This window comes from Carassius gibelio, chromosome B8, assembly GCF_023724105.1.
Source record: "Carassius gibelio isolate Cgi1373 ecotype wild population from Czech Republic chromosome B8, carGib1.2-hapl.c, whole genome shotgun sequence".
Lineage (NCBI taxonomy): Eukaryota > Metazoa > Chordata > Actinopteri > Cypriniformes > Cyprinidae > Carassius > Carassius gibelio.
Window position 1 is genome coordinate 12,927,653 of NC_068403.1, and position 21,936 is coordinate 12,949,588.

The following is a 21,936-nucleotide window of genomic DNA, read 5'->3' on the forward strand; positions in this document are numbered from 1 at the left end:
TTGGCACCTAAACTGAGAGCAAAAATGTCACTTGTTGATAAACCAACAAATTAGCTCCTATGTTGAATCATGCAGCTCTTTTAGTCCAGCTTTGTGGTGTTGATAGCAATAGATATGAAGACATTATATTGTTTACATCAAAAATAAATGACCTATTTCACTGGAGGATCTACAGAATGGCGTCTTGTGCAATAATGAGGGTATTTTTTGAAGACGTCTGTCTGATACAACTGTGTTGTTCAAACTTATCTTTGTTGTTGGATCAAAGCCCTGCAAATGAACACAAATGGGTTTCTCTCTCATATATGACTATCCAAGTTTTTTGTGCAAAGTGTTTTTTGGCAGATGCATTTATAATGAGGTCATGTAGAGTTTTGCATTTCATCTACAATCAACATTTCCTTCCCTGGAGAAACTCGGAGGAATTCCTCACCAATGAGACCCTTTAGCTTATGTCCTTTCCTCAGAAAAATGCTCCCCCATTTTTTTCTTTTCTTCTATGCTGGCCTTGAGCTTGTCTCCCATGTCCAAGTAATGATCTTGCCCTTTAAAAAAAAAAGGGGGGACGTGGCAAAGAGAAACTGATTTTATAATATTATTAAAAGCCGGATCTGTGAGGATTCTCATGATACTCTTTACCCTTTTTTCCAGTAGTCTGGCATTCAGCCTGCAGAGTTTTTGGCTTGTAGCCACAAATTAAATAGAAAATAATGTTTGAAAACTTGGAGGTGGTCCACTTGTATAGAAATGAGTTGGATAAATTGTTAGCACAGTGTGGCAGTTTGGTTGAGTACAGTGATAACATTTGATAAAATCAAACTGTGAAAGTGGCATACCTGTAGTGGGCAAACGTATAGTTCTTTGCAGTCTAGGGAGTAGTTTGTAAAAATAGCATGTCAGTCCTCAGCCAGGCCTACGTGCTTATGATACATGGACGCATGTGAACAATAATGTGATCTGATCCCTCTCCCTTGTTATATGTCAGATTAAAATAGAGCTATGCAGTGAAATATGTTTGGTGCAGCATAACAGATTTCAATAAAGGTCAGCGGTTCAGCTTGATCCAGAAACTACAGTCAGTTAAAGGGATAGTTCAACCAGAAATGAAACTTCTTGTCATCATTTACTCAGTTGTTCCAAACCTATATGAGTGTTTCTTCTGTTGAACTAATGTTATTCAGAATATCTTCTTTTGTGTTTAACGGAAGTAAGAAATTCATACTGGCTTGGAACAACATGAGGGTGGGTGATGACAAAATGTTCAGTTTTTGGTGTACTATTCCTGTAAATAATTCTGAATCCATTACTGCGCACTAGAGCATAGAACTTAAAGGAATAGTTCAGTACAAGTTAAATGGACAGTTCACTCAAAGAATGTAAATTCTGTCGTCATTTCCTCACACTCATCTCGTTCTAAACCTGAAGGCCTTTTTTTTCACAAAAGAAAATATTTTAGATGGCATGATGGCAACTGATTGACTTTCACTGTATGGACAAAAAAAGCACAGAGATATTTTTCAAAATAGTCATCCAGGTATGGAATGACAGGAGGTTGAGTACATGATGAAAGAATTAGCATTTTTGAGTTCACTTTCTAGTTAAATCGTATTGAAACTGGAACATTCTTTTAACCAGTTTTCTATGAGTGGTCCACAAGTCAATTTTGAGCTTCCTAAATAACCAGAAATGCAATAAAAAACATATTTCCTTATGGAAACATTGTGCATTTAGGTAATGACCTAAAGATTTAGATTTTCTAAAAAAGTCTTTGGCAGAAGGTTATAAAGTCAGTGAGTTAGAGCACCAGCAGCTTTTGGAGAAGCTGTCAAGGCTGACTCGCAGCAGGAGTCTAGACGAGGCTCAAACTAGAGGAGTCAAGAAATATACAGACATGTGTAGTTCGCTGTACTTTTTATACAGTCTGAACTGCTGGGACAGCTCCTAATATGCCAGTCTCTTCTAGACTTTTTTTATTTTTTTTTTAATGAGATGTCCTTTTTCACAGAGGCAGCAACTCAATTACTCTATTAGATGTGTCTCAGTCAAATCATGATGTGTCATTATCTTTAGAGTTTTGTTATAATTTAGAGGTTTCAGATCATTAAAATATATATAATTTAAGTGAAGTTTTCAGATGAGTGACTTTTTAAGGGATAACATCCAGTTTTCCACTGCACATTAATTGAGGGGTCTTGCGCCTTATACCTCCCCACTTTTTCTCTCATTTTTTTCTTACAGGCAACAGAGGGGCTGTTAATAAATGGGAAGTTATTCCCAACTCCAAATGTTGAGCATGTTTCACGGTAATTAGCTTGTCTTTGTGTATTAAGTAAGAGATTGGTACAAACACAGAGTCTCTTTGCAAAACTGTCTTGAGATCTCTGGACTCAAGTGTTCTTCTTCTCTATTCCTCCGGAACCCTGAGTTATAATGACTACTAAATTAAATCCAACCTCTCAAACATGTATTGAGATAATCAGATTTGTGGACTGTGTGTCATTCAGTTTTTCCAGACACTATAAGCTCACAGTACTGCCATCTGCGTAGTTTGTTGTACCTTTTGGTAGATTTTTTTTTTTCACCCCTATTGAATCAAGCTTCTGCATAACTTTTTCTCTGACTCTGCCGTTTCTCTTCAGCAGCAATGTTTTAATGGTTCTTACATATGTCCATGTGCAAAAGACTATAAATTCATATAATTAATTGGAAAAATATAAAAAATGCCATACTTTTAGATTTAAAAATGTTATAAAAATAGGCTGTAACAGTTTTATTTCTCCCTTTCTTGCTGTAAACCTCTTGCTTTAAACTATTGTGAGTGGAAAATCTGACTGCTTTTGTCCTCCTTCAGTGATGCCATTGTGATTTTTATTAAATTTAATTTTGACTCGTGGCAAACACTGGCATAATTCACAACTGGTCCAGCCAGCTGGAAAACAATACTAGAAGCAGAGCTCATCAAAAACACGAAAAGATATGCGTCACCTAATAAATGATACACATCTAATGAATCATGGGGAGGTTTTGATATTTATTTATTTATTTATTTATTACTGTTGTTTTTATAATGTAATATCTAATTTAATATCAAATGCAATTCATAATTAAATGTAAGTTAAATTGATATTTTATTATAAAACGGACAATAAAAATGTCAGACTCAATAATATTACTAATAATAATAGTAATAATAATAATATTAATGTTTTTAATACTTATTTATTAGAAAATAAAAATACAGTATAAAAATATACAAAATATAATAAACCATTTAATATTGATTTATCCTAAAACGATAAATATCAAATACTTAATTATTATTTTAAAATATCAAAAACATCAATACATTTGTTTTATATTTATTTATTTTTGTTATTTATTATTGTTGTATATTAACGTTTGTCATAACATTTAATCAATTCTAAGCTTTTTTCTAAGCAAACTCAAACATTGACTTTGTGTCAGTTCCTTGAAAGCACTTGTTCGCGCTAACGACCTCTCAAATGACATCACTTCCCATCACTTCTTTCAGATTCAGAGTGCTTCAGATTGTTTGTACAGTGGTAAAGGTCAAGGTCTGACCTTACGTCCACAGGCTATCAGGTGCCTCCTTACTGAATAAAGCGAGCTGGCCTCGCTTGCCAAAAGATAGTGGATTTTGTGGATGAAGCCGGTTGGACGGGGATGAGAGAGCGCGCTGAGAATAGATCCGTGGCCCCAGTGCGCAGCGAGCGGTCTGGAATCCCAGCCTGCCCCTGAGGATCGGGCCAGGGAGATTCTGTACATGACTGGAGGATCACCCACACAGCTGCCAGAACCACACACACACACACACACACACACACACACACTAGTACACTTCGCCACCTACTTAGAGCCCTGAGGAGCACGCCTAACACACATGTGCAGACACACACATTGAGAACATATGTGGCATCTCACCCGTTCACATGTAATCTCATATACATCTGTCTGAATGACTAAATGTTATTTAGGTAGGATCTTCATTCAGACCATTGTTTCCTTTTAAACAAGAGGTTAATCATGTCTTAATTTAATACATTATCTAAAACCTTTTCCATGTACTTCCTTCTGACCTTCCTGTCACTGGCCCCGTTCTATTTCTGTTTATCCAATGTGTAACGCTGCACAGGCGTTTGGACGAGAGCACTGTAATACCTCCGAGATCAAAGTGGTTTGTGGTATGACGCTAACATGGAGTAATTTATAGAATCGGTCTGTGTCAGTTGCGCCGTTCCGCTCCGCTAAAATCATGCACTTACTCTCGTACTCTCAGAGGGCAACGATGTCAGCACGTCCTCGTAAGCTCAGATTTATGTTTAAAGCCAACTAGCTTCTCCTCATTCCCTGGCCCGACCTTGCACTATTGTTGTGTGATGTATGTGATTAGGTTTTTGTCCTTTAAAGCTATCTGATCATGGACAGAAACACTAAATATTTGGAGTAAACGCACAGCATTAATTGGTGATGTGTCTTTGGGGAAATTAGTGTCTGAATGTGATCGAAACGGGGAACAGACACTTAGTACACTGGAGCACGGCGTGCTCAGACAGCTGAAGCCGTCTCTCATCTCTGCACCTGCTCTGTTCTCCCTTGTGTCCTCCCTCAGAGAGAAAGAAAACGAGAGAGCGAGAGAGAGAGAGAGAAACCACCAGCATCTGCTGTGTGAAAAATATGACCGATAAAGAAGCCTGGGTTGAAATAAATAAAATGTAATTTAAAATATTATTATTATTATTATTATTAATATATATATTTGCATTTTATAATTAATTTCTTAATGTAATAAATGACAACGAGGTGTGCATTATGTTCAGTGGTCAACAGAATCTCAAATCCTGCAAAGTTTTTAATATTAAATTTTTTTTAAACATTTGACTTTCTTCTCTCTTCGGACTGCCATTGTCAATCTCGGTCTATATTTTCTTCTTTTTAAAAAGTCGTGAACACATTCTTGTTTCTAGTTCTTCTTTTGCTGTTTGAGCTAATGGTAATGCAAAAAATATATTTGATGTGGTCTCCTGTTCACCGCTATAAAGGTTTACCCAGCTATGACGACTTCCACTTCTGCGAAACCCAGAAATATGAAGCCTCCACTGAAAACCTTAAACAATCAAACTAATGCATGGATAATTTCACAAGAACTTATGCATCCATACACGAAATACCGCTGGTACTTTTAGAAAAGACCTGTTGATGCTAACTGCTTTGACCTGATATGTTCTTTCTTTTGTTCAGAGTTACTAGAGACAAAAACCATACGGCCGTTCAGTTTCTCCTTCAACACCAGCGACTACAGAATCCTGCATATGGACCAGGACCAAGGCCGGCTCTACCTGGGCAGCCGTGAATATGTAGTCTCTCTAGACATGCAAAATGTCAATAAAGAACCCCTTATTGTAAGATGCTATACAGTTATTTGAATTCTTTTCTTATAATTTAAGAAATGTGTAAAAACGTTGTGTGGATTTTGAGTTGATTTAAGTAGTAATTTACTGTAATTGCACCCAGACCATTCCAATCGTATTGTAGTTCAGTGGTAGTTCAGTTTTGCTACTTTTTTAGTAATTATGGGAGAGTATTTTAAGGTTTGTGTGTTTTCAGATTCACTGGCCAGCAACAGCACAAAGAAAAGGGGAGTGTAAATTAACTGGCAAAGGTGGACAGGTACACTTTTACTGTCTTTTTTTTATTCTCTATTGAATCATCTTGACACAGAAACGTATTCACTGTTAAATGCATTGTTTTTCCTCATTTGTGTGTGTTCTCAGGGAGAGTGTGCTAACTTTGTGCGTCTGATTGAGCCGTGGAACAGGACTCACCTGTACACCTGTGGCACAGGAGCTTATAAACCCATCTGCACCTTCCTCAACAGAGGCTGGAGAGCTGAGGTACACGCATAGTGTTCACAGTGATGCAGTGTTAATCTTGTCAATGGAATTCATCACAATCATTCATTTTCATCAGCATTCATTTTTATTTCATCAGCAATAACAAAGGTGGTCAATACAAAAACCCTTTTTAGATATTTTGAATAATTTGGTTAATGTTCCATGCTTTTATTTGTAAAAACTATGACAATTAGCTCTTCAGTACGGACACTTTTTTTTAACTTCTAAGCTGTGTGTGTGATTGTGTAGGAATACCTGTTCCGGCTGGTTCCTGGTTATGTGGACTCTGGAAAAGGAAAGTCTCCTTACGATCCCCGGCAGGAGAACGCAGCAGCTTTGATAAGTGAGACTCTCTCTTTCTCCTGCTCTCTTGTTTCACTCATAGTAAAAGCACAAATGTGATTTTGAAGCCATTACTCCAGTCATTACTCCGGCCTTCAGTGTCATATGATCCTTCAGAAATCATTCTAAGATCGAATTTGCTGCCTAAGAAACCGTATTTTATTTGTATCAATGCTGAAAACATATGGGCTGCTTAATGTTTTTGTGGAATCTATGATATTTTTTCTGGATTCTTTGATTAATAGAAAGTTAAACAGGACAGAATTTGAAAAACACATTTTTGTAACAGTATGTCTTTACTGTCTGTTGTCAGTTTCATCCATCCTTGCTGAAAAAAAATCAGCTTCTTTCAAAGAAAATCTTTGTAGAGTAAAACTTGTTGTTTAAATCTATAAACTTAAAGGTTTTAGTACATGATTTAGAAATGGAAATTTCCTTCAGAAAAAATACTTAACCAGTGACCTTGATCAACTGGAGTCCTAGAAATTCCTTAGTCAAAAGTGTGGGAACTATTCTGTTAAGCACTTTGTTGTATAAGAGTCTTCAAGCAGTATAAATGGACCAGTAGTATAAATTTAGCCAGTCTTCATCCATCATTCTCTCTTTCTCTCCACATTACTCTCTCTACCGTCTTCAGATGGGAACCTGTATGCTGGAGTACATGTGGACTTTATGGGTACAGATCCAGCCATCTTCAGGACCTTGGGAGACCGTCCCGCTGTCAGAACCGAGCAGTATGATTCCCGATGGTTGAATGGTATGATATAAGCAGAGGAGTGAAGTGATTCAAATGAAAAGAAACGCCTGTGACAAATATATTCATTTTTATCTCTTTACAAATGGCTTTTATCTCTCCATTAGAGCCTGTGTTTATAAAAATCCAGAAGATTCCAGACAGTGCAGAGAAGAATGATGATAAGCTTTACTTCTTCTTTCGGGAGAAGAGTTTAGATGCTTCGGGGGGCAGCGCTCCGAGCGTCCTCGCCAGAGTAGGCAGAGTCTGTCTGGTGAGAAAATCGCACTAATCTTAATGACTTAATGATCAACTTTTAAGCATGATCATTTTGTCATGTAAATCAGATGAACCCACGGTTTGTTTAAAGTCTTATCTTTTCTTTTTCTGTTTGTGTGCTTTCCCTTTTAGAATGATGATGGAGGTCAGAGGTCATTGGTGAATAAGTGGACAACGTTCCTCAAAGCACGGCTGGTCTGTTCTGTGATTGGTGCAGATGGTGTTGAGACTTACTTTGATGAACTGAGTATGGCATATGTTTTTCTCTTCAACATGATCATAGCATGTTCTTAATCAGCTCTCTGTCTGTCTCTGATGCCTGATGTCTGTTTGTTTTGAAGGAGATGTTTTCATCCAGAGGACCCATGATGAACGGAACCCCATTGTTTATGCTGTGTTCTCCACAGCTGGGTGAGAAAACCTCTCATACACCGATCTAAAATCTAAAAATTGTGTAGTCAGAAATAAAAATATACTAAATTGAGCAAGGACACAGTAAAGTGAACAATAGTGAAAAGTAAAGGGAATTTATAATGTTACGGAAAAGTCTGTTTTAAACAAATGCTGTTCTTTTGAACTTTCTATTCGCCCAAGAATCCTGGAAAAAATGAACATGGTTTCCACAAAATATATAATAATAATGATACTAATAATATTTCCTGAGCACCAGATAAGCATATTAAAATGACTTGTGAAGACTGGAGTAATGTCTGCTAAAAAGTATGAATGATTTACTGTATTTTCAACAAAATAAATATAGCCTTGGTAGGCATGAATTAAAAAAATCTTCCCAAACCCAAAATTATAATGATTCATTATATACTGGCCATCAACAATTTTGAATGACTTTCATAAAATAATATATTTAGCTGTTACCCCTCAAAAAGTAACTTTAAATTTTCCCATTTAACATATGGAAATTAATATAATATGGAATATTACCCTTGGATATCATATGGAAAACTTAGTTCAAAAGGCAAATAAAATTACAAATTAATAAAATTGTCTCTTCAGATCTTGACAGTCACAACTTTGACAGCGTTATTTCATTGTGAAGCGATAAATATTACTAAAGCAAGCAAAATCAATAAAATTAGCTTGCTAGTTAAAAATAGGCAGTGAAAATAATAATTTCAATGTATCTAACTGAATATTTAGCTTTGAAATCCCTGTGTTGAGTGTAACATCTCTGTTCTTTCAAATCAGTGTTTATATTGATGGTCTTTTGTTAAATGAGTAATTATGCTATTGCTGTTTCTCTGTTTGTCTTTCTAGCTCTGTGTTTAAGGGCTCTGCCGTGTGTGTGTACTCAATGGCAGACATCAGAAATGTCTTCAATGGACCCTTCTCTCACAAACATGGCCACAACTACCAGTGGACACCTTATACTGGCAAAATTCCTTACCCTCGCCCGGGGACTGTGAGCATTGCTTTTGAAATCCAGTTTGGTACCTTATTAATTCTTTGTTGATATCTCATTCTATTTGAATCTTTCTGAATATTTTTACTGCTCAGTGTCCTGGAGGAACCTTCACCCCTGATCTCCACACCACCAAAGCCTTCTCTGACGAGGCTGTAAACTTTGTCCGCGCCCATCCGCTGATGTATCAACCTATATATCCAATACACAAGCGCCCACTGGTGGTCAGGACTGGAGTTGACTACCGTTTCACCACTATTGCTGTGGATCTGGTGGATGCTGTGGATGGAAGATATGAGGTGCTGTTTCTGGGCACAGGTTAGACATTTCTGATCATGTCAGATTCTTTCTGATTAGTTACATGCAGGATGATTTCTTCCTGAAGTTGCATGAGAAGGTGTAGCATTGCAACATAAACAGACTAATTTGTGCAGCTTCTAAAACACGGGCGATCTGATCTGGTATCTGATTTACTCATGATTCACCTTGAACTTTAGATCGTGGCACAGTCCAGAAGGTGATTGTCTTGCCAAAAGACATCAGCACAACAGAAGAGCTCATTTTGGAAGAGGTTGAGGTTTTTAAGGTACAATAGGACACATTTTTGCAGATTTTTTGCTATTGGGTATGAATTACCCTAAAATACCATAATGCAAGATTTTGAATGTTTTGAAATTTCTTCCTATATTTTTTTCAGACTCCAGCCGCTGTCAAAACTTTGAAGATTTCTTCTAAAAGGGTAAATATAGTTTAATAGAGTAAAATCATTATTTTAGTATCATATTATTATAGTTAATTTTGAATTAGATTGTATTATATTTTGTAAATTGTTGTCCTTTTTATTAGCATTTTATTAGGGCTTTTAATATATATATTAAAACACACACATACACACACACACACACACACACACACACACATATATATATATATATATATATATATATATATGTATGTATGTATGTATATGTGTGTGTGAGTGTGTTTTATATATATATATATATATATATATATATAACACACTCACACACACATATACATACATACATATATATATGTGTGTGTGTGTGTGTATGTGTGTGTTTTAATATATATTTTAAAAGTTTAATAATAAACTTAAAAAAAAAATGATTTGTATATTAATTATATATATATATATATATATATATATATATATATATATATATATATATATATAATTAATATACAAATCATTATTCAGATCAGTCAACTTTTTCTCTTTCTCTCTTGTGGTTTACAGCAACAGTTGTACGTGTCTTCAGAAAGGGGTCTTACCCAGGTGTCCCTGCACAGGTGTGCCGTTTATGGCAAGGCCTGTTCAGACTGCTGTCTGGCCCGTGACCCCTACTGTGCCTGGGATGGAGAACACTGCTCTGCTTTCACTCCGGCTACCAAGAGGTCAGACCACATTCAATTTCTCCAATGGGTGGTCCATGGTCCAAATTGTGTCCAAATTAATTTCTTGACTTCATTAACTGTCTATTTTAATGCTGGTAACATGGTTAGTACATGTACAAGGCATATTGGTCTTCATCAGATGTGCTGAAGAGAAACAGAATATAAAATAAACTGTCTCTTTAAATGCAATTTCACAGTTAAAAGTCATTAAACTTTTAACCATTAAATATTTGATGAATGAATCCTTAGGAGAAGCAGAAGGCAAGATATCAAACATGGAGATCCCTTACGGCAGTGCAGAGGATTCAATGCTAAAGGTTTGTAAACAGCTTCTCATTTGATACAGAATAATGATGCAGGCGATCTTCAGAAACTTGAATGTGGCCCTTCTCTGACCCTCTCAGTAGAGAAGCGTCTGAGGGAGACAGTGCAGTTTGGGGTTGAGGGGAGCAGCACGTTCCTGGAGTGCCAGCCAAGATCTCCGCAGGCCTCCGTCAAATGGCTCCACCAGAAGGACGGCAAGCGAAGAGCAGTAAGACACTGATGTTACCATTTATAAGGCTTTAAATTAATACTTCACCCTAAAATGATATAAGAAACATTATTTGATTGGAAAAATATCAAATGTGTAGTTTCACACAGACAAATTTTATGCTTTTTCACTATCAATTATAAGATGACTTATTATGATCATCACTTTTAAGGGATAGTTCACCCAGAAATGAAAATTCTGTCATTAATTACTCACCCTCGTGTCGTTCCAAACCCGTAAGGCATTCGTTCATCTTCGGAATCCAAATTTATATATTTTTGATGAAACCTGAAAGCTTTCTGACCCTGCACAGACAGCAATGGAACTACCACGTTCAAGGCCCAGAAAGGTAGTAAGAGCATCTTTAAAATGGTCCATGTGACATCAGGGGTTCAACCTGAATTTTATGAAGCTACAAGAATACTTTTTGTGTGCAAAGAAAACAAAAATAATGACTTTATTGAACAATTTGTTCTCTTCCGTCTGCAACACCGCTCAAATGTATGGTGGTAATCTCGTGAACATGGGTTGAAGACAGACATGGAAGAGAAGACATTGTTGCTATTTTTGTTTTCTTTGCAAACAAAAAGTATGATTGTAGCTTTAAAAAATATATATATGGTTGAACCACTAATGTCACATGTGCTATTTTAATAATTTGTGTTCTCACTTCCTTTCTGGGCCTTGAACATGGTTGCTATGCAGGGTAAGAAAGCTCTCAGAATTGATCAAAAATTTCTTAATTTGTGTTAAAATTTTAAAAGAAACATCCCATTAGATTTGTTGTTGTATAGTGTATACTAGGAAACTTGCTGTTAAGCCATTAAGTGGATTAATATTACAATTTTTTTGCCATTAAAAATTAGAAATGTTTTACAGTGCACTCTCATGTACTTTTTTAACTTGTTTGACTTTCTTTCTTCAGTGGAAGTTTAAAAAAAAACTCTCTGGGTTTTTTGTCATTACAATGAAAGTGTTGTTTCGAACTTCTATTGGCTTTCATTGTATGGACAAAAGCATTTGAAACATGCTCCGAAATCCATCTTTTGTGTTTTGTATCATTAATTTAGAAGGCATAAATGACTCCTTTTCCTTTTCAGCTCAGTCGAGACAAAGATGTCTTGAAGACTGGTCATGGCATTCTGCTGAAATCTCTCACCCAATTGGATGCCGGCCTTTACCACTGCCTGGCAACCGAGAACAACTTCAAACACACAGTGGCACGCATCTCCTTACGGATCCTGGACCGGGAGATCGTGGAGGCGCTGACCGAGTCAGACGTCCCAATCGAACCAGAGCACCACCGCCACCATTCCCATCACCACCCTCCACCGCCGCCCCCTCCCCCTCAGACCAACCCACCTGCTCTCAAGCTCCACCCACAGCCTGAAGTGCGTCTCATCAACCAGTACTGCCAGTCCTACAGGCAGCAGATACAAAGCCAGCCACACAAAGCCAAACGCAACAACCGCAGGCACACGGGAGAACAGGAAGGGGAGGAGCTACAGGAGCAGTGAATGGAACAGCACCTGGGACCCTGCTGACCATGTCCCATCCATGTGCCCCATCATGATGTACTTCCTTGGCAAACTCGGTCCATTTAATAAAATGATTCATTAGCTTAGACTGATTCAATTGATTTATTAGATGTATCAGACTGTGTCTGAGTTAGATTGATTTTTGTTTTGTGATGTGCTCACTTCCATAGTTAGCATTAAACCCCACAGTTTTCAAAATGAATTCCTTAAGACATCCAGCCACACCAGCAAAACTACTGCTGTTTTATGTTAAACATAAGCTATTCCATTCTACTATTCAGTACACCTATGACTGCAGTGTAAATACTATTAGAAACGTTTGAAAACATGTACGCCGTAGAGGCTTCAAAAGGTGTTTGGGGTGAAATTGAAAGATTGCTGATTCAGTCAGTCATCTCTAAACCCCCAGACCATAAAATACAGTTATGGAAGGAATGTTTTGGAGCATTTGAAGATTAATTACAATTACAGCACAATATATCTTGCCATCATTTTGACCACTAAAGCTTTCACTTTTCTTTGAATTTTGCAAATTGTTTTTATAGAGTTTTCTCTAGTAAAGTGCTTGGAAGAACAGGTCGATTTGTATGGACAACTAGAAGTGACAATTAAAATGAATATGAATAAAATATGAAAATATTTGTTTAAAAGTAATATAATAATTTAACATTGAAATGGAAATAAATCGCTTTAGAAATTATAAATTGCTAACTAATTTCTAGAATGTATTACTTTTAAGTGTCACTTATAATCCTCCATACATTTGAGCTTTAATTTTAGTCTTGATCCATAACAGAAATTAAAACCGTTTCTATCAAAAGTGACATTTCAGTATTATTCACGTTTATTGTTTCAGAAAAAAAAAAAAAAACTACAGATAGATTGAGAATTTAAAATCATTGCAATAACAATATTGGATAGTTTAATTAAGAAAAAAGATTTAAATTTTTAAATGATTAAAAATGTTTCACATTACAAATATGTGGACCGTAAAAGGAAATATTTATTTAATACTAAAAATATTATATATTTTGTCTCTCTTTTTTTTTTTTTTGTAATGGAACAAGCAGTTCTTTGCAACATGATTGGATCATTGCCCTGGAAATGTAAATGTTTTATTTGGACAAGACTGTGGACCAAAATGATAAGGAAACACTAGAAAATGAAAAGAATAAAAGTTGTTTATAGTTTTTATGCATTGGAATTTCTCCTTTGTGATCAATAATGTGAAAAGCCCTGATACACACTTCACATTTCAATTTTGATTGCAACCAAAACACAAGTCAGTTATCATTTTTTGTCGTCTTGTAAAACAAATGCTTGTCCCTAACTACTATGAGTGAAGGGATCATCCCTGATTTGAACTGCTGTAGATACAGTTTTTCAGTCTGGTCTCTTCTTTTCTTTGACTCTGGACTCTGATGATAGTCAGACCACTAAAAACATTCTCACTCTCAGTCCATTGATTGAAACATTTTGTATTCCACGGTTTGTCAATGGTGATATGTGGTCATGTTTTTTGCTCGTGTATGAACACAGTATCTGTGCTCTGTGTTGTGTGACAATGACACATGTACATAGAAATTTATGTATTCGACTAGTCACTGGTCAGGAGTAAAAAACTAACCTCCTCTCTTTCCTCATCTGTCATGTGACCCTCTGTCTTTCTCTTTTTCTCTCTCTCACCCACACCATACAACATATTTATTGTGAGCGTGTACATATTCATTGTGTTGTGCTCTTTGGTGGTGGGACAGGGCTGGTTTTGATGGGAAATGTCATTGTATGTATTGTTTAATAACAGGACCAGGACACATAGAGAGATGCTGAGGAGAAAGAGGTAGATGTTTTTGAGGAAACTATAATCGGCTAACCTGTAGACATATACATTTTAACATTTGAAACATTTAAATTAACCTTGGGGTTCTCCAGAAAAAAATATGGGCAAAAATAATATCTTTTTATCAGTTGGCATGAAATATTTCAAAGTTACAGTGCATTTTAAGCCAGAAATGTCTACCTCTTCAAGCACTTTCTATGGAATATCACTTGACACCAAACTAAAAGACAAAGGCAAGAGAAAGTGTTGTGTAATTTTCTTCTGAGAACATATACTTTGTCTAGCCCGCTAACGTCATTTTTTTGAACTTATAAGAGACGGTTTCTCTTCGTTGGATGTTGGAGGAATATTTATGACTGTGTATAAAAAGCACTCAAAGAAACGCTCTGTGGTTTTAACCCAAGACATGTTATCTGGTCTTGAAGGGTAGAGAACATATTCTAAAGTCCAAACCACACTTTCCTCTCCACAGAGATGTTATTATGCATAAGGACATCCCACACAACTTCTCTGAAGAACTTTAATGCCACATAGACTTTCTTTGTCCTGTTGTGTCTTTCCTTTGGTGTTGGTTGTTGTGCTAAACAGAAACTTCCTAAATACTTCCTCTTTGTATTTACCAATGTCTGTGTAGGTTCATGTCAATGTGATTGTGATAAATATTATTTTATTATCCTGGGATTTGGGAGTCCTTATAGGTGTTTTTTAAATGCAATAACAATAAACTGCTGTGCATTTGTTTATTGTTCTAATTCTCTGAACAACTGACATATGTTTGAAAACTTTTTTGTTAGTTCCATATTTGTCCTGTAGGGGGAGGTTTTGTGCAGCCAAAAGATGTACAGAACATTCTACATGGCTTCAGATAAATAGATAAATTATCTCGATAAGAATAAGATCACTGGGTTTGTAGTTAAAAGAGACCGATTTGGAATAAGACAGTTGTTGAGTCAAAAGTATGTGCACACAGAAGGAAATATCCAACATAAAGCTGTGGTTTAACTTGGCAGTCCTATGTTTGGATGAAATCTAACACCACTCCTGGTTTGGCTCAGCTAAAGTTACTTCTTCGTAAATGAACTCAAACTGAACTACAGCTGAGCTACTGAAGTGAAAGCTGGAGATGAAAACAGACCAGTCTTTCAAACAGACCTGTCAAAGTTAGGGTTTTATTGCTTTATTGGGTTTACAGAAGATCTTCAGATCATTCGGTGCAACTTTCTTATCTGGAATAACCTGAAGATTCCATGTCTATTGCTAAAATTATTTCCAGTGAGCATCAGATTTATAAACTCATTGTTATGAATTGGTGGATATAGCACAAGCTTTTGAACCAAGAGCAGAGAGAAGCATTATTCATCCCATTCATCTTCCTCGTCTTCATCACCCCCATCATCTTCATCATCTTCTGCAGAAAGACAAAGAAAAAAGTCTGTATTTGTTTGCATGTAATTATTAAATTAAATAATTCAATAATTCAATTTAATTTTAATGTAATCTAATTATAAAAAGATTATGCACATATCTACTAAAACGTGCACGTCAAAGAAATAAATTTAAAAGACAATCGCCTTTATATGCAAGCAGCAACTTGAAAATACATTTTAATGCACTCTTTTCTGTTTACTGGTGTTTTGTGCCACGTCTTATCTTGAGAGTTTGTGCGTAGAACAACCAACCAATCAAAAAACTAAACGGCGATTGTTTCATTAAATATTCATTAGCTATGGGCAATCCCAGAAACGTTGAAGCGCTGCGCGGCATTTTGTTTTAGTGTTTTAAGAGAAAGTAGCGTGTCAAAAAGTAACATAAGACCCGTTAATACAAATTAAATAATCGTATATTCTTACATGGATGGTCCAGGACAAACTGGAATAGACTGTCAGGAAAAATGTAAGTCAAACTGATGCCCAACAAGTAGACCAGCCGCTATTTAAACAGCTCGAGTGCATACTGTGTTCCTCCAGTCAATTAAACAAAGCAAATATGCAAATAAGAACATTAAGACGCGATTTACAAATGTGAAATATTGAAAAAGATAACCTAGGATCTTGTTAACTCATGTTTTGAATGACCCGTGGTTGTGAAGATAATATATTAATCGTATGATTTACCTGATGAATGAATAACTTTACTCCTTTTCTGCATCACCATCATCAGAGCTCCCACAATTCCCCCTGAGGATTCATCCTGACCTGGAGGATTAGAGTCTGGGGAATCAGGCACCTGACATAAAAACCACAAAAACAATGGTTATACCCAAACAAAGCACAGTAAATATATATATATATATATATATATATATATATATATATATATATATATATATATATATATTAGTGAAGTGACATGGCCAAGAATGGTGGCCCAAAAATGGAGACAAAAAATTTGAATTAGAATTAAAATTAGAATTTGTGCTCTGCATTTAAAGGCACAAAATGTAAGATTTTTTATTAATATATCTAAAAACCACTAGAACAGTGTTTAATATTTTGCTGACTTGTGTACTTACATTATCCTAAATGTTTCAAACAATGTTTAAATCCAGAGAAATTTTATCTAGTGTGTCGCCTGCCAATGATGTCATAACCCCTCGATTTCTGGTTATGCTTTGTAGAAAACATGGAAACACAAAAGACGCTTCAATATGTTGTGCATTTTAATAGACCGGTCACGACCGCACAGAGTAGCATTATAACAGAACTTTCAAACGTATCTAGTATGATTAAACAGCTATGCTTTTTTTCCCTACATATGCACAACCCCACACGCCCAAGTCCATTCACATTGCATCGGCTGTGAGGATGAAGATGACAACTCAGTCACGCCATTATCAAACTACGCTATCTGGTCTTTGTTTATTTTGAATGTGCGCTCTCTAACGGTGAAAAAAATACATATTGTGCCATTAAAAGGATAGTTCACTCAAAAATTTTAATTTTATGTTTATCTGCTTACCCCAGGGCATCCAAAATGTATGTGACTTTGTAACTTCACTATAACAAATTTTTTTTAGCTCCATTGTTGCAGTCTCTCAATTGTACAAGGCATAGCAAATGGTAACAGAACCTATGAGAGTAAAAAAAAAAACATGCCCAGACAAATCCAAATTAAACCCTGTGGCTCGTAATGATAATATTTATATAGTTTTTTTTATTTTTTACCTCTGATTCATAAAATGTCCGAACAAGCGCGTGAAGCATTCTTCAGTTCAGACATTGTGTGAATCAGAGGTAATATATATATATATATATAAATACTGTTCAGTTTCTTGCACGGACGGATCATTTTGTGTCTTTACACATCAATGTATCATCACGAGCTGCAGGGTTTAATGTGGATTTGTCTGTGCATTTCTTTTTACTCTCATAGATTTTGTTTCCATTTGCCATGCAATGTAAAACTGACAGACTGCAACGACTTGAGCTAAAAATCATAATTTGTGTTCTACTGAAGAAACAATGTCACCTACATCTTGGATGGTCTAGGTGTAAGCAGATAAACAACTAAAGCTGCATTCAGACTGCATGATTTTAGCCCAGTTTTTGGCTCGCCGACAGGTTTTGAGAAATCACCAACAAATGCCCGAAATCACAGGCAAATCGGTGCTCGTTCACGCGAGTGACAATCACACAGAGTGAATGAGCAAAGATGCGATCTGAGAGAATCGCCGACAAGTCGCCGATGCCCGTGGGATATTTGGCATGCTAAATATCTGGACCTGTCGGTGATTCAAAATCATGCTGTGTGAAAAGTGTTCTGACTGAAAACTACATCTGCAATGACCGACCAATGAGAGAGCAAAAAACAGAGCAGCGGGGGGTTCGGGGAGGAGTTATAGACCACAATACCAGCAAGCATGATATAAGAACACACAATCCTTGTTCCTCGCGTCTCCCAAACCATTTCCTCCTCCGTAATATTATTTTCTTTTTCTTGTTTTCGCTGCAAATCAGTGCACAGGCAATTCTTACTGCAAGCTTCTTGGGGGCTACCATTTTTAATGATAATCCCAGTCTCACTAGAGAACTGCAGTCTTGCATGTGTGATATGTGTGACAAGCCTGACTCTCTAACAATTAGGCCACAACTTCCCACTAGATATATGTAGATATGTAAAATGATAGATATATAAAACAATAAAGATAAATAACACAAAATAATAAAGGCTCAATAGCATAAAAAAAGGCTAGTTCTGAAAGTGATTGCACTGGTATTGTTCCTCTGTATCGCTATCATTATATCTGTAATGCTGATTTGCCTATTCTAAATGAATTATAATGATTATTATCACGTTTTCATTAGTATGGGCAGCCCTTAATACTTATAGAAACGACTGAACAAAATGCATTGGATCTGCATCTCACGCACATTCTTTAGCACACGTCCACGGCGAATTTCCTCCAATAAGGTTCCTCGTCCTCCACCACCAGAGGAAAGAGGAGGTGGTGCTGAGCTGCCAGGACTACTGGGGATGTTACTGCCTGAAGAAGTTGGTGGCGGTGGAGGAGGTGGGGGCGGAGGTGGAGGCGGTGCACCGCCACCCATAGGTGGAGGAGGTGGCTTGTGACTGTGGCTGGGGGGCGGTGGTGGTGGGAGAGAACATTGCATAGGGGGTGGAGGCCCAGAACGCCCTCCAGGTGGTGCAGGTGGAGGTGGACCGCGATGCGGGGGTCCAGGGCTTCGTGAAGGTGGTGGAGGACGTGCAGGTGGACCTGGGACTGGGGGACACCTCCCTCGAGGTGGAGGAGGTGCAGGGGCAGAACGAGGACCTTCTGGGCGACAAGCATAAGAAAAGTCAAATGAAATGAAAAAAAAAGAACCGGGACTTGGTTCTATTGATTGGTTGTTGATTGGATGGAGGCAGATCTGAATTTGAGTTTGTGGTTGATTGTGAGAAAGATTGTTTATGCAGAAAAAATGATTGGAGAAGTCTGGCATACTGTCCAGACTGTATTTCATCGAAAGATTTAAAAAAAAAGAGCTCAAAATGAAAAATAATTGAAGTATGCATAGATTAATCACTTACAAGAAGATAATAAAGATGCATTTACAAAATAGATCTGAATTTCCATGTCATGTTGACATTAAGTATCTTTTCAAGGTGAAATGATCCAAATTAAATGTCCAAGTATTCCACACAGAATTTTGATTTTTGAATGAGCATACCCTGTTTCCTCATTTCCTCTTTTACTGCATCCAGGCCTCCAGATTGCTCGATGAAGTCATAGATGATCTTAGATGTTTCTTTGTCTGCCAGCTGGTCATCACTGATACCAGCACTGTTGAACAATTTCTTCAGGTCAGGGTCAAGATTGTTGGTCTAGAGGGGGCCAAAGTCAGTGTTCATATATACAGGTTTGTTACTTTTTACCTTTATAATTGAGGTTAGAATAAGCATTGAGTTTCAGATTATGTGACGAAACTTGATTTATGCCGTTTTTAATGAAAAAGGACACGTCTTACATCAAAACCAGAGTTTGGATCCCATCCAACATGAGTGACATGTCTTAAAAGGAAAGAGAGGCAGCATCACGTCAAACAAATGAAACAAAACACAAGGTGAGTGTCCAATTTATGGGAAAAATCTCTTACTTGAATCCACTAGGAGCTCCGATATCTGCCTTTGTGAGCTTTGGGCCTTTTTTCTTTCCCTTTTTGCCCTTTTTGCCTAAGGAGAGTGAGGCTGGTGCAGGGGTTGGCACTGAGGGGGAGCGATATCTTGATGCCACAATATCTGGGTTCTGGATGTCCACTGTGGGGATTATAGTTGGCTGTGAAACTGGACCTGTTTAATAGACATATAGGTTAAACACTTGCATTTATCAATGAGTTAGACCATGCGCTCACTGCAAGATATGTTAAAGTTAAAGGGACATTTGACCCCAAAATTAACTTTTTTCTTCTGCTGAACGCAAAATGCAGTTGTCTAAAACAACTTTAGATTGAATTTCATTACATAAGGAAAAAAAACACTGGGACATTTTTCAAAAAACCTTCTTTTGCTTTCCACAGAAGAAAGAAAGTCTTACCAGTTTGGAGGTGAGGTTAGTAATGATGACCGAAGTGACACTTCTGCATGAAGTGTTTAAAAGTGACTCACCATTTGTTGGAGGGGTTTGTGGTAGTGGCCGGTTTTCTGTTAATCAAAATAAAACCAGCCTTAAAATGCTAATCTAACAGTTAATACTAAGTGTATGTTTAACCTTGTGCACACATACCTTCAGAAGGTGCATGCTGTTTCTTCTCTAAATATGCATATATAAAAAAGGCACAGAGATACTGATTAAATATAAGGTTTTATGGGTACTGAGCCTTGCAAAAATTCATATAAAATATTAATGAGAATGACAGTAACTGACCCTGATGACTGGACCTCTGATTAATCTTTTCCACAGTCATGTTTCTGAAATATTCAGCTTCTGTTTCACTGGCAAAGTTCAAACCTACTTGACAGTCCTGAGACACAAGTGCATTCAAATATATTAGATCTCTCAGATTGTAAGGTTTTGATTTTCCAGTGAAAACTTGCGTTTTACACAGCGTTGAGTTTTGGCTCGTATTGAGATTTTTAAAGGGCCTGTACCCACATCAGCTGCAAAAGTGTGGAAGAATCTCATTGGACAGCAATATGTCATCTGATTATACAGCTCTTGCTCCCAAACCATTTTGCCTTCCTGAAAATAAATGAATAAATAAATAATATGAACGTACACAAATATGATCAAAGTCGTATGACCTCATGAGCTGAGTTGAGTTGCTGTGACTCATAACTCTAAGCAGAAGTGTATCTTTATTTAATTTCAGCCTGCTTGGCCACAGTATCTATTTATCAACTTGGGCTATTCATCTTCTTGAATTTCTAACCTTAATGTCATAGAGCCGCATGTAGTATGAACGTTTAGGGTTGTCCTTAACGAAACACACAACTCCTGTATGTTGGAGACTCCATTGGGTTGGACTGTGAGGAAGAGCCATATACAACTGAACAACTGCTGTGGCCATGGTCTGCACACACACACAAACACAGTAAACTGACATAAAAGTGCATTAATAAAAGATTAATGAGTGAAGTATTAAAACAAAAGCAAAAGCAAAGACATCAGCATCCTCTACAACTACAGGAAGTGGCCTCAGAAACAGCATTTCCTGTCACTCTCCAGTTAAACTTTGCCATTACATACATAATTTGTCACTGCAGAAAGGTTAACAATGTTGTGACATATATATTCTAAAGAAAACATTATTTTTAATAATGTAAGTTTTCCTAGGTAGAGCTAATTGCTAAATTAATTTGCTTTAGATTAAATACTTTGGCTTTTACAGCGTGTTCTTTAACAGTTTGGTTTGTACGCAGTCTCTTCATCTTTTTCATTCCGCTCACAGACAATGAAAACCGCTTGAAAAGCTGAGTCTCACTTTGACCTTTAAGTGACATCAACAGTAACAGCTCCAATCTCATCTGTAACAGCTCCAATCTCATCTGTGACTTCTGCACCAGGAGTTTCTCTTTTATACCCGATATATTGATTTATATCCCCAAAACATCCTCTGTGGGACACAATGTCCATCCGTGATTGGTCTTCTAATCAAAGTGACTTCACTCACCACGCATCTTCTTCCCAGCAGCTCTAGTAGGCGTTCATTCTCCTGGCTGCTGAGGAGAGAACTGGGCATGTTCTCCTGCCCCTTGGCTTTTCCTCTGCTCATCTCTCCTTGATGTAACGGACCTCCACGCCTGGGGCCCTTGCTTAACCCACAGTACCTGCCTGAAGCCTTTTTAGAACAGGCAAATGGTTCGAAGGAACTGTTGCTTCCGTGTTCTGCAATCTGATGTAAATGCAGCACAGCAAAAGAGAACAGGAAGAACAAAACCACTGCGCAGATCTGCTCTCAGAATGTCGTGGACAGGCACGTGTTCC

At 37.0% G+C, this 21,936-nt stretch overlaps 2 protein-coding genes across 4 annotated transcripts in view; one reads left to right on the top strand and one right to left on the bottom strand.

Annotated features, from left to right (window-relative positions):
• Window positions 1–14,756, top strand: part of sema3gb (sema domain, immunoglobulin domain (Ig), short basic domain, secreted, (semaphorin) 3Gb) — a 32,267-nt gene extending 17,511 nt beyond the window's left edge. The window contains exons 3-18 of one of the 2 annotated variants that reach the window (XM_052563382.1): window positions 5,260–5,420; window positions 5,626–5,688; window positions 5,793–5,912; window positions 6,162–6,255; window positions 6,892–7,011; window positions 7,116–7,261; window positions 7,399–7,513; window positions 7,608–7,677; window positions 8,542–8,686; window positions 8,782–9,004; window positions 9,184–9,272; window positions 9,384–9,425; window positions 9,948–10,105; window positions 10,355–10,422; window positions 10,513–10,637; window positions 11,738–14,756. In XM_052563382.1, coding sequence (XP_052419342.1) covers window positions 5,260–5,420; window positions 5,626–5,688; window positions 5,793–5,912; window positions 6,162–6,255; window positions 6,892–7,011; window positions 7,116–7,261; window positions 7,399–7,513; window positions 7,608–7,677; window positions 8,542–8,686; window positions 8,782–9,004; window positions 9,184–9,272; window positions 9,384–9,425; window positions 9,948–10,105; window positions 10,355–10,422; window positions 10,513–10,637; window positions 11,738–12,154 — 2,156 coding nt within the window. In that variant the 3' untranslated portion in view covers window positions 12,155–14,756. Of the gene's footprint in view, window positions 1–5,259; window positions 5,421–5,625; window positions 5,689–5,792; window positions 5,913–6,161; window positions 6,256–6,891; window positions 7,012–7,115; window positions 7,262–7,398; window positions 7,514–7,607; window positions 7,678–8,541; window positions 8,687–8,781; window positions 9,005–9,183; window positions 9,273–9,383; window positions 9,426–9,947; window positions 10,106–10,354; window positions 10,423–10,509; window positions 10,638–11,737 lie in introns of both variants that reach the window. The other variant, XM_052563381.1, reaches the window with a different exon arrangement.
• A 412-nt stretch (window positions 14,757–15,168) lies between these two features.
• Window positions 15,169–21,896, bottom strand: LOC127963458 (actin nucleation-promoting factor WAS-like). Of its 2 annotated transcripts, none has more exons than XM_052563384.1 (12): window positions 21,623–21,896; window positions 20,882–21,022; window positions 20,605–20,691; window positions 20,377–20,473; window positions 20,236–20,262; window positions 20,118–20,153; window positions 19,610–19,802; window positions 19,481–19,523; window positions 19,184–19,337; window positions 18,386–18,786; window positions 16,130–16,241; window positions 15,169–15,423 (listed from the first exon to the last, which is right to left on the bottom strand). In XM_052563384.1, the coding sequence occupies exons 1-12, from the start codon at window positions 21,722–21,724 to the stop codon at window positions 15,368–15,370; spliced, it is 1,449 nt and encodes a 482-aa protein (XP_052419344.1). In that variant the 5' UTR covers window positions 21,725–21,896; the 3' UTR covers window positions 15,169–15,367. The 2 variants fall into 2 exon arrangements, with proteins under 2 accessions (XP_052419344.1, XP_052419343.1); XM_052563383.1 differs by having other exon boundaries at window positions 18,386–18,789; window positions 21,623–21,894.
• Between the last annotated feature and the right edge of the window lie 40 nt (window positions 21,897–21,936).